The following is an 18253-nucleotide window of genomic DNA, read 5'->3' on the forward strand; positions in this document are numbered from 1 at the left end:
AGATTAAAGGGCAACTTGTAGGTTGAATGTCTAACTGGAATTATACTTAAACCTGCATTAACTGTTATTTCTACATCCAGCAGTTACGGAGCAACATTATCATTCATTTAGAGTCGTGTTTCTGTCCACCTGGTGAATGTAAATCCAATATTCACTCTCTTTTAGCTCCGTTTTTGCTCTCTACCAACTCCTGAGGGAAATATATCTGCCTCTTTAGCTGCTAAATGCTCCACCATGTTCACCAGCTAGTTCCTAACTGTGTCTGTTTGCCGTTTGGTGCTGAGCGGGTAGTGTACAGTTGGGTTTTTAGAGCTTTTTTTTGTCTGAAAACAGCTGCCTGCTGCGGCCCAAAACGACACTAAGAGATTGCTGAGAGTGAACCGAAACAGTAAAGTAGCTCAGTAATGAGATGAAACTCGCTATAAAGCTCCGTAAAGCTCAGGAGAGCTGCAGAATCACTGATGACTCTCTGTAACTTCATCACTAAGAGCCGACGCATTACACGCTGTCGTCTGATACATCGCTGCATGAAAAATACTGATTATTGCTGCTTTCATGAAATGTTTTGTAGTTAACACAGAAGGTCCTGGTGAAAGGTTAAATCCACCAGCTGGTTGTGTGGAGTTTTTATCTTCTCCAGACCAGTCCAGAGTCTTCCCTGCACCAGTAAAGCAGGTATAGAAAATGATGGTGGATGGTTATTGTTTAACGTTATCAGGCTCAGGTGTAGCTGTGACTTCACAGACAACTGAGCAGAGAGAAGGCAAACCGTCTCCCAGTTCAGGTGCCAGATAACGACACAGACGAAGGCATGTCCTTCAGAGGATGCCAGACTGAACATCCTCCTCCTCTACAGACGAGATGGTCCACACTCACAGAAAGCAAAACTGATGGTGCATTCGGGCAATCCGTGTTAGCCAGAGAGTCTCCAAACAGAGTGTGTGTGAACCAATAAGATAAAGTGTAAATATAAAGAGTAGATTCAGTCGAGTTTCATAACAGAGGGCGGATCTGTCAGCTAGTTACAAACACATTTTAACTAGAGACTAGAGACATTGAAGATTAAGACGGGGAGGCTGGTGATGTACTTTTCATAACAAGTACACATAGACCAATAAAACAGAGCAGCTTATTAGCTTCTGTCTGAAGCAAGTACACACAGTATGAATCTGACTTATTTAACTCTGCTGCAAGTGCACTGCAGCCTGGACAGAGAGGTAAAAATAAATTAGATTAAGAGTAAGAAAGAGAAAGTGAGAGGAGACATGGATATTCAATAAAACCCGCCGAAAGGCTGTTAAATCCAATTATATTAACCGACGCTGTGTCAGAAACGATGCGAGTCCTTATCATCGATAAGTCTGGAAATAGATTTATGTCGTTTTATATCAGCGCTCTTCAATGTCAATGATGAAACCGCCGATCCTCTTCTGAAATCTGGAGTTTTCACCAGGCTGACTATATTTAAACACTGATTAAGATATAAATTAACCACACTTATACTTAAAATATAAACTTGACATAAATTTAGGCTTTAATATACTACTTGAAACAGGTTTTTTTTTTTGTGCTATAGCTCACTTAGTGCTTTCCAATGTAATTACCTTTGAACACAGTAAGAAATCAGAACACATTTCATGATTATTTGGGTTTTGCAATCATCCTCCAATGTAGAAGATTCGACTCATCGTCTGCGTCTGAGGCTGAACAAGTTAAAGCCATTATCTGTCTGTGGATGGCAGCATATGGTTGGAGGGTTTCCATCCGCAGAGCGACAACTCAATTAACACTTGACACAATAACCCTAGCTCGCTCTCCGTCTCACCGAGCAGATCAGTCTGCATCCATCATAACCATTAGATAAATAAATAATCAAACAAGTAAGTAAATAAAAACCAAAATAAAAAACAAAAAAAATGTTTTTAACCCCTCGGCCCATAATTTGATGTTGTTAATGGTTTTAATCGAGCGGGTGAGAGAAGTGCATTTGCATAACTTCCCTTACTGGGGGAAAAAAAAAAAAAAGTAATCATGTGGCCTATCAGTGTAATTATAACAATAACAACATCAAAGAGCACAGCTGCCAGGTGCGAGGTTTCCATTTAGCAGCAGTGATGATGGGATGTTTTGTGTTGTTGTTCATTATCAGGTTTAAAAGACTGTAACGGCATTGATGTAACGTCTTTATCTTCATGCATGTGTCTCTCACCACGCTCGGCTTATTAAATGTGTTGTTGCCTCGTTGTTGAAGATAAGGGATAAAGATTGGACGGAGGGTGTAACGTATGAACAAATACTGTGGTCTAGAGCTGGGCTGGCTTTAGTATGTACCCTGCCTGACGGTGGCACTCTAGGATAAGTAAGGGCGTCACTATAATGAATCCCCTGGGGACCATGACGACCTGCAGTACAGCAAGTCTGACTGGTGGTTTTCAAGAAGACTGAAAGCTCCAGAACAGCTACTAAACAGACCTTGGGATGAGATTGATTCTCAACTGTTTTTAAAGATTGCTGGATCTCAATCAAAGTGTTTCTCAGACAGACCGACCGACGTATTGATTTCAAAATGTGGAGTCATTTTCAGGCAGCTGTGGATAAAAAAAGATATAAATATAAAATGTGCACAGTTAAATCATCAATATCTGTCATTTATTAATCATCTGGCTTAGTTTCACACACAAACTCAAGTGTTTTTCAACTTTTTCTGGCTGGTATCCCAATTTTAGGTCCTAAACTTTTCTTGACCCAGCAGTTTTCAACTTTTATTGGACTTGCATCCATCCATCCATTTTCTGCAGTTATCTGGGACCTGGTTTCAGTAGCATCAGACTGAGTCAGGAAATCCAGACATCCTTCACCCCGGCAACGCCCTCCAGCTACTCCTGGGGGATCCGAAGGTGTTCCCAGGCCAGATATGTAGTCCCTCCAGCGTGTGCTGGGTCTACCCCGGGGTCTCCTGCTAGTTGGATGTGCCTAGAACATCTCCGTAGGGAGGTATCCTAACCAGGGGTCTCATTTATAAGCACTGCATATGCACAAAAGCACCTTTTACTTTGAAGATATAAGCCAACTCAAATCTCAAGTCAAAATCTGCTCAATATTTCATCAGCGCTCTTTCATACGGAGTGCGGAGGAGAGGGTCAGCTGAGGAGCAGCGTAGCAGCTGCTCAAATGAATGATGTCAGGATGATGTCAGGATGTAGCAGGTGGCAGGATTCAGGAAAGTCTAGTTTACCTTTCCATGATATTAAGCGTGAATAAACTGATTCCTTTTCACCTCAACCACGTTAACGAACTGATGAACTCCGAGATGACATCAAATAACTTCACAGAACAGAGCGCTGATAGATTCTTAATAATATCTTCTAACACTTCTAACACATATCACCAGGTATGATTGTAGTTTCTATATAGTTTATGTGTGTAAAATGGCTGCAGTAAACTTTGCTGTCAGGCGCACAGAGCATGCTGGAGACTCCGCGGTGGCCGCCACACACACTCTGCCTTCTCCGGTCACCTCATAGTGTGGTAAGAACTTAACCAGAGATGTCTGACTTTACGATCCGCAGGAATGTTTATTGATGTTGTATATGGTTGTTTTGGGTTACACACATAACTTCAGGAAGTCCGAGAACAGGGAAATAAAACGGTAAAAGTCCATTCACGGCTGTTTTGGTCTTTCCTCTGCAGCTGCTGAGCACAAGTGATGAGCTAAAGGACACATACGCCGACTCTCCACACTGATCGGTCGGGCGTCTAAAGGCTGAGGGACTGACTGGTGCAGAGAAAGAAACACATGTGCATCAATATTCATGAATACTGTTGCATTGACTATTTATGGTTGAATGTGGGCATGTAAAGAGCTGGAGATGATGGCTGATCCACATGTGCACATTTCCAGGTCTACTGTGATTTATAAGGGGAAAAATACATTTTTTGGCGCACATCATTTTCAGCTTTTGTGCACACATACACTTTTACTGTGCACTGTTTTATAAATGAGATCCCAGGTGTCCAAACCACCTCAGCTGGCTCCTTTAGACGCGAAGGAGCAGCGGCTCTACTCCGAGCTCCCCCCTGATGGACTTTATGGATCAAATTCTGATTATATAAAACGTATTCACAGTTTTGGAACCACTCTTTATTTTTTTTGGGCCAGTGTGCGCCACATGACACTATACCACACAGTGCGGCCAGTACTCCTCACATCCCAGCACTAATCTCGGGAGCTTGGTTTCAGCCGTTTTCCACTGTTTTAACGCCATCTGATGATCATCCAGAATTCATAAAAACTTCAGTTACATAATACTACTCTCCTTTTGACTTTTTACCCGCTGGTAGCGGCTCGTATTTCACTTGCATGACCCCAGGAACAACCCCAGAAACCTTTAGCGACGGCCAACATAGCGGTTCAAAGCTCTTTGAACTGCTAGCCTAGCTTAGCAAGGCTTCAGCAGAGGCAGAAGAGGCAATAGAGAGAACGGGGGATGTGAATGAGTGGTAGGGAGGTGTAAACTTGCTGCAAACACTGATCAACACTTTAAACAACCAGCTTATAGTAGTAATAGTAGAAATAGCATTTGTACATTGCCTCATGGCTCTGGGGCAGGGTGCATCAAGGAACGTTGTTGTTGTTGATTTTTGGGGGACAGAATTACTGGATCTGCTCAGAATAATAGAAAATAACTAATTAACACTATAGAATGGGACAAGGATCAGCTGATAGTGTAATAGAGTTACTTTATACATACAGTAAGTTATTAACTAAAGTAGTTGTACTAAGTTTTCAGGTGCTATCATCTTAACTTGAGTGGATTCATTTAAGTACAGTTTATTGCTCAATAAACATTTCATATCAGTAGATATCTTTGTTACAACACTTGTTACAATAACCAAGAGTTCCTTGCCAGAAATGTTTGTTTATTCTATGTGATTGTATATAAAAAAACAAACAAATATCGGCTGGTAAATTTTCAAATGTCAGCCTAAAGAATCCACTAGTAGGGCTCTAGATCTGACACTAGTCACTATTCTGCCCTCATCCTTCACTGACTGTAACGATCAGATAAAATGTCACATGAAAAAACTAAATACTAACAAAAATACAATCATTTTACAGGTATACACACAACATAAACACGTGCACACACACACACACACACACACACACCCTGTGAACTCTCCGATGAGGCAGCATCGTGTATTCCGATGAACGCTCCCTGGTCCCTGCTCTATCACTCTCACTTCAATTTTACATAATTGAGGCCAGGTCATTCATTAGCCTTCCTTAAAGTGTTGATGGGAGGAAGAAAGGAGAGGGATGAGAGGGTAGAAGTCAGAATAAGAAAGAGAGAGAGACACATAGCCTGTCTCTGTGTTAGAACTGATAGGCTGTTAAAGTCTTTTTATGCCGCTGTGATTTAAAGCCGAGCGATTCTTTCTCTACTGGTAGTTAAGAGGGAAATAAAATCTGCTTAATCTTCTATTTAATCTCACACTCACAACCTTCCTCACGTCAAAACACACTCACACAGAACCACACGCTGCTTTGGATGACATTTTTATTACATGTTTGATATGTGTATCCTCGTTCATTTTTCATTATACCGAGAGTGTTTCATCCTCTTTTTGTCTTGCTCAGTGTTCTGTAACTTTGCCCTCTTTCATCATGAAGCCTTTTTACTGGGTTTTTTTTAACTTCCTCTTGTCTCACTTAGTCTTAGTCTGTAGTCTGATGTATGAATTTTAGAGCCGTTTAAAGGATGATACTTTTTTCTATTTCTTTCTACTGGTGTATGCACCAAACTGCTTTAGTGAACTAAACCATGAATTTATGGCCCATCCTTTATATATAAACAGTAGACTCTATATTTTAGGTAATATGAGATTTACAATTACTGCAGAAGGCTCCACCCATCATCATATGTTGTGCCCATCTGGCTCTGGACTTATGATCTTAGTTCATTTGTTTATTGGTTACATACTTGCCTGAAAATGTAAGAGCATGAGCATAGTAATTGTATTTATCTGCTGACGGTGGTTTGTTGTGGTATGACAGTTGGTTATGAACTGAATATTGTTATTTGATCATGTCAATGTATCTTTTTTTTGGTTATTTTTTGGGATTTCTGGGATTCTGGCACCATGACTACATGGCTTGTGTCCCAACTAGTAGGCCACCAGAGCACCCAGGGCACCAAATGCCCACGAGTAATGTGTAAGGGGTCACTCGTAGCAACAAACCAAACAATTAATGCAAATTTAAATAAATAAATTAACTTGTTTGAAAAATCAGAGTTTACTGTTCTCCATTAAGAAGAAGCCACCAGCAATAATATCAAGTTTTCATAGTCATATTTTTCAGTGAGCTCTTCCCTCTGACACTCACACCAAAAAAAAAACATTCCCACCTAGAAATAATCTCTTAAAAACATACTGTCTTAAAAACTTTACTGTCAAATCCATGTGCTTATAAAATTGTTGTTGGTAACCATAGCAGTTACTTTCAAGCTTGGTTTGCTACTGTAGAACTGCATTTTTAACAACTATAAGAAACTTGTAAATGTTCAGACACATTATCAAGACCTAGACAGTAATAAATGAGTTGTAACTGTAAAACATAATAATATCGTCATTAAAAAAAAAACACAATCTTGCCCACAGAGCTGCTGTGGTTACTGATCACTGTTTCACCGCTGAGTGAGCAGCTCAAGTGATGGGACTCTAGTTTTTCTCTCAGGCTTGTCATAAAGAATGACGTTCCCGCCAAACGTCAATATTCCTGCTGCAAAGTCGGCCGCTAATGACAACACTGGAATAAAGATAGACATTTAGACAATAGAGGCTATAAAGAATAGACTATTCAAAAAGTTAACCATATTGGGCCGAATATAAGACTTTCTTTTTTTTGTGGAAATACATCTGAAAAAGTGGGACCGTCTTTTATTTGGGGTTTAGACAATTACATGTTCACAACATCTGATATTCTTCTTCTTGAATGGATAAAGTAGCGGTGTAAATCCGACTCCTACATGGAGTGTTGTATTATGGGTGTTCTTAGCCTTAATGTTGCTAGGCTAGCAAGTGTCTTAAAGTCTGTTTATAGTGAATATGTTAGAGTCAGTCAGAACTAGAAGTGTTTCTCGTGTAACGTGTTTTTCTGCCACGGAGGAAATAAATTCATGACGAGTGAAAACGAGTCCGAAGTGTCTTCTGACGTCTCTACTGCAGAGACGGAATATGTCAAGCTGACAAATACTGCTGTGACAGATGATAAGGAGCTCAGAAAGACAAACAGGCTTTCTTATAAATGCTAACTGCTGTAGAAAATAACTTTTGACCACTTTCAAGAGTGAAGCAATTATTACCGGTTACCACAACACTTGTAAGGAAAAAAATCAATACTATGCCAGCTCTGCCTGCTGTAAAGCGCACACACACACACACACACACACACACACACACACACACACACACACACACACATACACACACACACACACACACACAGTGTTTCCCAGCTTAATGGCCTCGGGGCCATAGCTGCCCCGGAGAATTTTGGTATGCGTCACTTTCCATTTTGTCTTCCAAACAGAATGTGTGTGTCAGGTTGTGTGTGCGCTCATGTGTCAAAGTCGGTCTGTCTGTAAGAGATAATAAGGCAGTGTGTGCTTCACCCAGCTGACCCCTGGAGTCAACCAGCAAGTCCTGCGAATTGGCAGCTAAAGTGGAAAACTGGGAGCACATTTTCTAATGAACTATGTCACACAGCTAGACTTTGCTGTGACTCTGCGTCCGCTCTGCTCTGCAGCAACACTTCCTCCCCGAATGGGCTTCGAACTTGTTCCTCAAACCTCCACAATAACAAGCCGACAGTGCCAGGAGGAGTTAGGCTCAGTTCACACTAAATCAGGCATTGCAGCTAAAACGCCAGTTCTGCCATTCATTTGAATGGGAGTGGTGCATTGAGGCTGCGGGGGGGGTGGAGGCCGCTGGGTCGCAGCTGTGTCCAGCAGTGAGAAAGTTGTACTAGAATCAATTTTTGGAGAAATGAAACCGGACATCACTGATCAAACTGATCAGAGCTGTACAATTCTGCCATGAGGGAGGACACAGACGTTAGGGGAGGACATTTCTCTTCGTTTGATCATGTTAAAAGTAAAGTTAAGCTTTACTGACAGCTTCCTGAAAAAAATGAGAGAAAAGAGAGAAAGAGAGAGCGCAAACGAGCTGAAAGCACCGGCGTGAGAGAGTGACAGAGAGAGAGTGAGAGAGAACAAGAAAGCAGGTGAATGAGAGAAATAAAACGTTATTTTCTGATTGTTTCACAGCAGTTACGAATAAACCCGCCCACACCCTCGCACACCTTCACACGGCCCTGCAGAAGTGCACCGCAACGCCTGATTTGGTCCGAATATGACCTTACTGCTGCTCTACAGCTGTGTGTCTTTATTGGAGGTTGTCAGAATGGGACTCAGATAATGATATGATTTAAGAGAAGAGAAGGATTTACTTTTAACACTATGGAAATGACCCACATATTGTAGTGACTGACTTTTTTTCCACTCTTGCCATCATACGGAAACAAAGTTTGATGAGTTGGCTTTTGCAACTCGTGCGAAAATACAAACTATGTCACTAACACCAAGAAACATGTTTCCTTATGTATTGTTACCGTCGTCATGTCAACAAAGAGCTCATGTCTGATGAAGCCACACAGTGGCAGCTCAAAATCCATATATGTGCTGGAATATTACATTATATATCAGATTTTTTGTCTCCACACTTATTTACTGTTAGATATGCTCCTCATCGTCTCTTATTAAAAAGTTAAGATAAGTTTGTTGGGTTGCACCTGTCCTAATCGACACTGGTTATAAACTGGTGTGACTGTTCCAAGTTCAGCCCAAACGTCAGAATGTACAAACTGTATTATTTCAAGCAGTAATTTATAACAATCAAATACATTAACACTTTATGGGAAATCCAGCAGGAGTTTCCTGTTTCAGACAAAGTTTCGGGAGTTTGGCCTTAGCGCCTACATCCAAAAACAACACGAGTTCAGGCCAAGTCTCTAACTTGATAACTCAGTATGAGCTACAGCCCCTGGGTTTGATTCAGGTTCTGCATTTGTGCAACATTTCTGACGTATTTCATCGCTTTCATGCACAGCTTTAAAACAGGACGGCACTCTCTCTCTCACCTTCTTTTTGGACTTGAAGACATTGCAACGGAAGACGTTGCTCTGTCCGTCTCTGGCGATGTAGCTGAAGATTTTCAGATCCTGGGAGTCATGAGACACATAGAATATCCTGAAAGAGAGAATAAAATAGGTCAAAAATGTTATAAAAATGAAGCAAAACCGAATTAGAGCCTGGCAGTGTTTCTAAATGTATCCTAAGACGCAAAATAGGCACTGAGCCCGTTTCTCTGGGGTTTCAATGTGACAGAAATGAACACTATTTAATGTTTGTTTTAATCCGAAGGCAAGAGACCAAATTTTAGGTCTCAAGCTGTAAAAAAGAAGGAAAGTTGTGATTGGATTAGGAGGGAAAAAAATACTATTTAAATAAAATAAACTGGCAGAAGCAAGACACTTCCTCTTAAATTTTTCCATTTCTTTGGGACAGGAAGCTCAGTGACACACATTAAAAGCAAAGTAAACTTTAATTCCAAGTAGGAAAAAAACTTCAAGTGACAACAGTGATAGATAAATTTCAGTCTGAGGACACAGAGGAGGTAATACTATTACAACAAAAAAAAAGATCCGGTGTGAAAGAGGATGCAGGGGGGAACTAAGTTTGAGACAAAAAGAGAATACTCCTGGTATGGAGGGATTGTGTGCAACCAACAGTGAAGAGATATACAATATCCTGCAGAGCAGGTAAACAGGAAGAAATAAGTTTGGGAGCAAAGGAGAGAGCAAAAGAGATCAGAAACAATAACCTGCAGGAGGGAGAGAGCACTGTGTGAGTTCAGCTCTATGTTAAATCTAGTTTACAATGACAAAAATACACCGCCGGAGCACTGCAGACGACGCTATGATGACAACTCTGAGACCAAGAAGCTGAAAAAGTTCTGACAGATGCTCAGAGCAGACAGACGGACGCTCAGAGCAGACAGATGGACGCTCAGAGCAGACAGACGGACACTCAGAGCAGACAGACAGGTGCTCAGAGCAGACAGACGGACGCTCAGAGCAGACAGACGGACACTCAGAGCAGACAGACAGGTGCTCAGAGCAGACAGACGGACGCTCAGAGCAGACAGACAGGTGCTCAGAGCAGACAGACAGACGCTCAGAGCAGACAGACTGACAGATGCTCAGAGCAGACAGACGGACGCTCAGAGCAGACAGACTGACAGATGCTCAGAGCAGACAGACTGACAGATGCTCAGAGCAGACAGACAGACAGATGCTCAGAGCAGACAGGCGGATGTTCAGAGCAGACAGACAGACGCTCAGAGCAGACAGACAGACAGATGCTCAGAGCAGACAGACAGACGGACGCTCAGAGCAGACAGACGGACGCTCAGAGCAGACAGACGAATGTTCAGAGCAGACAGACAGATGCTCAGAGCAGACAGACAGATGTTCAGAGCAGACAGACAGATACTCAGAGCAGACAGACAGACGCTCAGAGCAGACAGACAGATGTTCAGAGCAGACAGACAGACGCTCAGAGCAGACAGACAGATGCTCAGAGCAGACAGACAGACGGACGCTCAGAGCAGACAGACGGACGCTCAGAGCAGACAGACGGATGTTCAGAGCAGACAGACAGATGCTCAGAGCAGACAGACAGATGTTCAGAGCAGACAGACAGATACTCAGAGCAGACAGACAGACGCTCAGAGCAGACAGACGGATGTTCAGAGCAGACAGACAGATGCTCAGAGCAGACAGACAGACGCTCAGAGCAGACAGACAGATGTTCAGAGCAGACAGACAGACGCTCAGAGCAGACAGACAGTACTGTATTCCACAAAGACTGACATGAACTGTTTGAATATCAGAACTTTAGCAAAGTCTCAACTACAAATAATCTCCATATCAACTAAAACTAACTTGCATCAGTTATGTTTTGTAAGAAATTTAAATGCCACCTGCATTATGTTCATTGAACTTCTGTTCATGTGATCTGATGTGAGGATTTACTGCTTTTCACCCTTTTATATCATTTTAAAATTCATATCTTTGGGTTTTTAGAGTGTTGGTTGGACACCTTATGCTCTAGTTGGTTGTTACTATTCTAACTGATTAATCATAAATCTCATTATCAATACATAGATCAATAATAAACACAATTTTTACATCTCTAGCAAACTGGACAGACAAAAGCAGTCTTTGGTCTGTCTGTAATGAACTTTAATCTGTCTGACATTGATTAAAATAGCCTCGTCTAAGCTAAGCTAAGCCTACATGTTTTGGCAGTAACCTGAAAGCCTTCATTAGAGCAAAATAAGTCACCTCATTACCATGACGACCGGCCACCTTTGTGCTTTTTTTTTCAAAATTGCTCAAAAAGAAAGTGCTGCAATCTACGGCTGGATTTTGAAGGTTAATGAGTAGATGACATCGGTTGTTGGTTTTACTTAACACGGTGAACTTGAAAACTGGCTGAAAGAAGGACCAGAAACTCTGAGCAAAACAGTTTCCTAATTGGGCAATTAGTGCCATATTAGGGAGCTCGGAAGGATATTTGGAGTAATTTATCACAATGAGACAACGGACATCCAGACAAAAGCGAGAAATTAGGTGAAGATTATGCAAATGTTCCTACTGTCTCTGTCCATATGAGTGTGTTTTCGTTTATGTGCGTATTTGTGTGTGTGTGTGTGTGTGTGTGTGTGTGTATGTTGGTGCGCTTGAAATCCGGGGTCGCATCTATACACTCTGTGACATTTCTGTGGTATTTGTTTTGGCCTTTTCTCTGGTAGCCAGTTCAACTGAGGTCCTGTGGTATGGATGGTGTCTTTGTCAACCCTGCTTAGCAGACTGTCAAAATACCAGACGCAGCTATCTGCAGTGACTCATACTCTCTCTCTCTCTCTCTCTCTCTCTCTCTCATGCACACACACACACAACACACAACTCATATACCTGCTGTTTCATGAACCAAGAAATGTAGCATTGCACCAACAAAGGCAGTGAAGAAGAAGACTGCCGGCAAGCAAATATAAATGTAAACAATGCACAATTGAAGGTATTTTTAAAAATGGCTTTGCTAATATTTTATGAGGAAAGAAATGCACTCGACATGTTTGAAAACTCAAGAAAAATCCACATTTAATCATGCAAAATAAAAACTGTACTGAGTCTTGTTTTGGTAAAGTTAGCTAACCTGTCAATATGTCAAATGCATTCATTGTGAAGCACATGCAGGAGTTTGAGTTAGCATCACAACTAGCTTACAGCAGCAAAAAAGAGCTCCTGCTGTGATGAACTGGAAAATATCCATCCCAGCGGATTGCAGAGGCATGAAAACATTCAGGCGTGGCTTAATGAAGTTAGTGGAAACACTTCTGTTCATATCCATGTCAACAAACAGAGAGCTAGCAGGGTTTCTATTATCAAGCCGTGTCATCTAACTGACCGCTCCCATCCGCCTGCTCTTTAGCTGTTTCAACTTTGTTTTTGCCTTCTGTTCACCCAAACGCCCCGTCGCTATGATATAAATCAATGTCCCAACAGATTTCTTCCTTCAAAATCTAAAGCATGGGAAAAGGACCAGTGCTCTGTTAAACTGTTGCTTACAGGCAACCGAATCTTATTCCTAAATTGAGGGCAATGATAAAAAGAAACGTTACATGTCGCCAGACGAGTGAGGAGCTTAGCCGAGAGTGAATAAAATTGAGCTTAGTTGACTGGCTTAGCTGACAAATCCCCAAACAGTGCAGAGACGACGGCTCCAATACATCTCTATCAAGTGACTCTGACAGAAATAGCTGCCAAACATCCAGGTGAAGATGCGTCAGATATATCAGATCTTAGAGTAAAGAGAGCCGAGCTCGACATGAAAGACGCCGAAGATGGTTAACGGCAAAATAAATCAAACGCTGCCAACGGGAAAAAGAAAAAGATTTGTATTGTATTTCAGGTGGGTTGCAATTCCTGTTTAATTACAATACATTAGTTACAATATTTTCACATGAATGAATGTCATTTTTCTGCTCTTTGTCACTGAAACTACACAGTAACAATGCAACCAAGCGGTGAGTGACTGTAGAAATATGCTTTGCTTTCTTCAGAGCACAGTTTACTTTATAATGCTTTTCATTTTTGAATCACTCAAAGCCTGAGATGTGAATGTTGTATCTGCCGGCAGAAATTAAGCAGTCAGTATTGACATAGCAGATACACTGATCCTTATATACAGTAGACACTGTAAATAAACAGCACAGTCAAAGGGAAAAGATGGATTTTTAAGGAGGGAGTCAAACATGAGCCAAAGGCAGTTTAAGAGATTATATTTACCGATATTTACCCATCCACTGTAACCACGGTGATCAATATTAATCAATTTTAATTTTAGATGATCTAAATAACCTCAGACAAGGTTAAACCTCAGACAAATCTAAACATGACATTTAATTAAATCAAAATCTAGCTTTACATCTCTTCAGTGAGTGTGAATGATTTTACATCAGAGTCATCATGTTGCAGCAACTTTCAATAATCATACAGAGAGAAGATTTAATAGAAGAGATGCAGGTCAAGTCTCAAATCTGTCAAACCTGAGCGTCCTGAATGATTCATCTCTTCACCAGCAGACACCAGACAGATCAGAGATTAGATCAGAGGAGCGGCAACAACATTTATGATACTAGTTAGCAAAACTTACTATGCATTGCCGCCTATTTCCTCTATTTGATACCACAACCCGCTCTGTTTAGCAGCGTGATGAGATTATAGTAGGTGGATAGCAGCAGTCTCAGGCTGGTAGGATCAGAGGTAGCCTGGAGCAGAAGCAAATGCAGAACATCGACGTTGCCAGGCAGCAGCGACGGCAACCACTCACTGCCTGAAAGCACATTTGTTCCTCTCTGCCATAGGGCTCCATTGTTGTCCAAAAAAAAAAAATATTAAAAACATATATGAGGCACATCGCCACTATATCTAGACAGGAACAGTAGGTCATTTAAATCCCACACACACCTCAGTGCTGTTGGAAAGACTCACCAGTGTGCCAAATGTGTATAAATCCACAGCTGAAATAAACAAATGCACTACAGTGGCCAGCTGTTTGAGTCCTTTTTTTGGTCTTTTTGTAGAATTTATTGACAGTAACAGTAGTACAGTATCCTTACTACTCTATCACTACTCTTTAGAGACTAAATTTGAGGGATCATTGCCAAAAACGTCCACTTCCTAACTTTTTGTTGCACTTTCAGGGGCATGTTAGTCATCCTCAGCAGATGGATCCTGCTCAGCTGTCATAACATACTGATAAACACAGTCAGATGCAGTTGAAAGAAGCAGAGAAAGTTAGCGAGTTGACCTTTAAACGTTCTCGTTGAACTTGCAACAAATGTTTTTTTTTTAGGTGTTTGAGTTTAAATAAAATATCATCTACTATACATCTTTATATTTGCCTCAAGCATCACAGTCAGACTCCTGTTATTACAGACAGAAGTCCTTTGTTTCACTGCTACATAGATGTAACTGGATTTTTTATCGTTTTATCTTGCAAAATCCATTTTAGAGTCAAGGTCATTTTTGAGATTTTACTGAGAGGTGACCATAAGTGGTGCTGAAAGCATTTAAATATCCTTCCATCAGATTATTAAACTCTAAAAGAAGTCATCAGAACGACTGAGACATCGAAACTGGCGTGTGGCGATCAGATTCACTTTACCGTTAATGACGGGAGATGATCTGGAAGAGACGGCAGAGTTTAACGGATGAGACAAAGAGTAGAGTGTGTGTATGTGTGTGTGTGTGTGAGAAATGGAGAGACGGGAACTCGAAATAAACGCGGGGAACAGAGAGAGAGAGAGGCAGGAAGCGAGTGTGTGACGGATTGTGAGTGAATAGTTAGATGGAGAGAGAGAGAGAGAGAGAGAGAGAGAGAGAGAAGAGAGAGAGAGAGAAGACAGAGATTGTGCATGAATAAGGAGCTGAAAAAGCTCGTGAGACGGCGGAGCGACGGAGATGATTCACGACTCGTGTGTTGAGTTTAAAGTTCAGCGGTGCGTTAAAGAGTTTGATGAAAACACTCCCGTTCCTTCACGTTTAACGCATTTAACCTGCCGCGGTCTCGTCTCCGTCGGCGAAACAAAACCAGGGAAACTGTCAGGTTCTTTGAGTTACATGCACACAAATAAAAAGCATTTATTAACTTTGGACAGGCGCTATGACGCTGCGGCTCTCGAAGGCCTCACACACTCTCACAGCTAACCTTGTTAATAAGCCCTTCTTGTTAACAGGCTGAGTCTATCACGCAGGGGCTGTGATGTGATGTTTGAGTAATGAAGTGGGCTTGTTTCTGAGAGCCATGGTCATTTTTTTTCCCTTTGATAAATCGCTGCCTTTGAAACACAGCCGCTATAAATCAAAGGGTAAGAGGCAATGCACCACACACACACACACACACACACACACACACACACACACACACACACAGACACAGCATCGACAATCACACAGTTAGTGAAGATCAATATGACGCACCTGTGCCAGCTCAGGCTCTAGATATGTATGTGTGTGTGTGTGTATGTGCCTATTTTAGTGAGAGATTTTAGTATGAGCGTCATGTTCAGGAATGAAAGCCAAACATGTCTGCATTAATATCATCTTTCAGCATTTAACATCCCGTTATTGGACATCTATAAAAGCTCCGGTAACAGCTTCAGTAATCTGACACACACACACACACACACACACACACACGGGATGCTGCACCTCACAAACATTGATCGGGTGGATCGTGGTGTAGATCCATGAGAATGTGCAGTTGGCTGGTGGAGTAGACTGCTGACTGTGTGCTTTTAATCTCTGATGTATACTGTCCCTTATATACCAACACAAAACCAAGCAGAAAAGCCTCCAAACGCACCACGTACCACATATTTTGTTGAAGTGAATTATATTCTACACCACGAATAAATCATTTCTATCGTCTATGTAGATTAGGTTTATGGAGACACTGTCATATTTAATGACAGCATCATGCTGGATTGAACAATACAGGCTGTGAGGAGAGACGGATTCCCAGTCTGATTTACCGGGTGTTAAAAATCTGATCTTTAATTAGACTGACCTAATAAAGCTAATTAGCACCATTAGTAAAAAAAAAAAAAAAAAAAGACCGAATTTGGGTGTCAATGAGCTGCTGCACAATGTGAAAGTTACAGCCTATAAAACACAGAGCGCCTGACCGCTAATTACATCTTGACCATTAGGCTAATTTGTGAGAAGTGTTTAAACCCTTAAATACAGAGCTGAGATGAGTCAGGATTCCACAAGTAGTGGTGCTTTATTTATTTATTTATTTATTTCTGCATGGAACTGCATAAAGGTCACAATTGTCTCAACTTCTTAATAGGAGCCAAAATAGTTTTAATACATGAATTTTAATTTATGAATGTGCACTACTGTATCCTTATGTTTTACAACCTGAAGACTCTTCTATATTTCTGAGTTTTTATTGAATTCCTGTGTATGGATGTAATGTTGAGGATGAACTCAACGACATTAAGCTGATTATCAATATATTTTGGATATAACAAATGATCGGACCGAGTTAGAACTTGATATATAAATATATTTCTAACAGATGTCAGTGTCTGTTCTCGCTCACTAACATGCAAGAATGTTGCGGTCACACGGTCTACCTATCACCCATGTCTCTGTATTTATTGTGTGGTTAAGTATGTAATCCTTTCTAGCTGCCAAAACTAAAAAGTGGAGAAAATCAATCGTTTTATGTGGTTTGTTCAGTCTTTGTAGGTTTCAGCTGGTCTTCACATCTGTTAGATTAAATAACAGAAAGTTACTGAGAGTCATTTAAATGTAGTGTCTATTATGTTTATTTTAGCAGCTTATGCATATATTTGTTTTATGGTTTCAATTTCGTGGAGTAGTTCTAAAGTCTACTGTCTTTTAATTTCACAGTTTTTCATTGTTTGGATGGTTTTTACAGTCAGTGTATGAATGATTATTGAGCTTCTGACAGTTAATTCTTGGCTTCTCTTCTTCTCTCTTGGCTTATAACTGCAACAGATGACTGAATTCAGCTGTGGTATCCTTTTAAACACAAAAACACTAAAGTAAGTTATGAACAGCCTTTTGACATGTCAATTATATTATTTTATTTAGATAGAGTAACAAACACTTAACAGTTGAGTAGGAGGAACGCTGCTCTGCTTCATAATAACAAGGCCTGTTCATTTTTCAGATGTTTTTTTTTATTTTATTTTTTAAAACCTAGGCATGTATTTCCGATATCCGCCACCTAAAATCTTTCCCAGAACATCGTAGATTTGACAACGCCCTGATAAACCAGACTTAGTCACACAGCACACTGACCAGGCATTACGCTGATTAAATATGACTATAAAACGCAGGGTGAGAAAGATAAAGAGCTTCATTATCAGAAAAGCTGTCGTGTAAGCTCAAACTCCACATGACCGCATAAAGAAAACCCCTGAAGTTTTACAGCATGAACTCTGCAATTCTGAAAGTAACACAACAAAACACTCATTCAGCCAGACAGGTAATTTCCTTCTGCACTTGTTAAAGTCGAGGTGAGAACTTTGTAATTCTGTCTCATTTTTATTCTATGATGCATGATTTACTGAAAAAGACGAGCAGCCCCAGCTTGTGCACGTATATGAACATATTTTTGGGGTCTTGTATGAGAGAAATGAGGCCACTAAGTCAATATCTCTCATGCCTTGGCAATAAAGTGAGTTCAGCTGAGACAAACTGAATAAAACTCTCACTGAAGCTGCAGGATGCTGAGACAAAACTGTTGCAGAACAAGCATGTGGCAGTTACAAAATGAGCCTTAATGGTTTTAAAACTGAGAGAATAAAATATGAGCAACAAAAATATATTAGAACTTAAAGCTCTTACTTCATATTTATTTCCCATGTTGGCTCAAAGCAATATTACCAGTAGCAAACCCTTAAAACTTAAACTACCTGCTGGGTTTTGATTTATAGTTCAGCATCACATTTCACCTGTTGATCTCATGACACAATCATACGTGATTGTGCTGTATTGTGCTTTAATTACATTTCCCACAGT

The 18253-nt window shown here is 40.8% G+C and overlaps 1 protein-coding gene across 2 annotated transcripts in view; it reads right to left on the reverse strand.

The window, feature by feature from the left end:
- Positions 1–18253, reverse strand: part of LOC122988757 (carboxyl-terminal PDZ ligand of neuronal nitric oxide synthase protein-like) — a 190284-nt gene that overhangs the window by 83796 nt on the left and 88235 nt on the right. For both annotated transcript variants that reach the window (XM_044361348.1, XM_044361349.1), the window contains one exon: positions 9203–9311. In XM_044361348.1, coding sequence (XP_044217283.1) covers positions 9203–9311 — 109 coding nt within the window. The remainder of the gene's footprint in view (positions 1–9202; positions 9312–18253) is intronic.

The sequence above is a fragment of the Thunnus albacares genome, chromosome 9 (genome assembly GCF_914725855.1).
Source record: "Thunnus albacares chromosome 9, fThuAlb1.1, whole genome shotgun sequence".
In the NCBI taxonomy this organism is placed as follows: Eukaryota; Metazoa; Chordata; class Actinopteri; order Scombriformes; family Scombridae; genus Thunnus; species Thunnus albacares.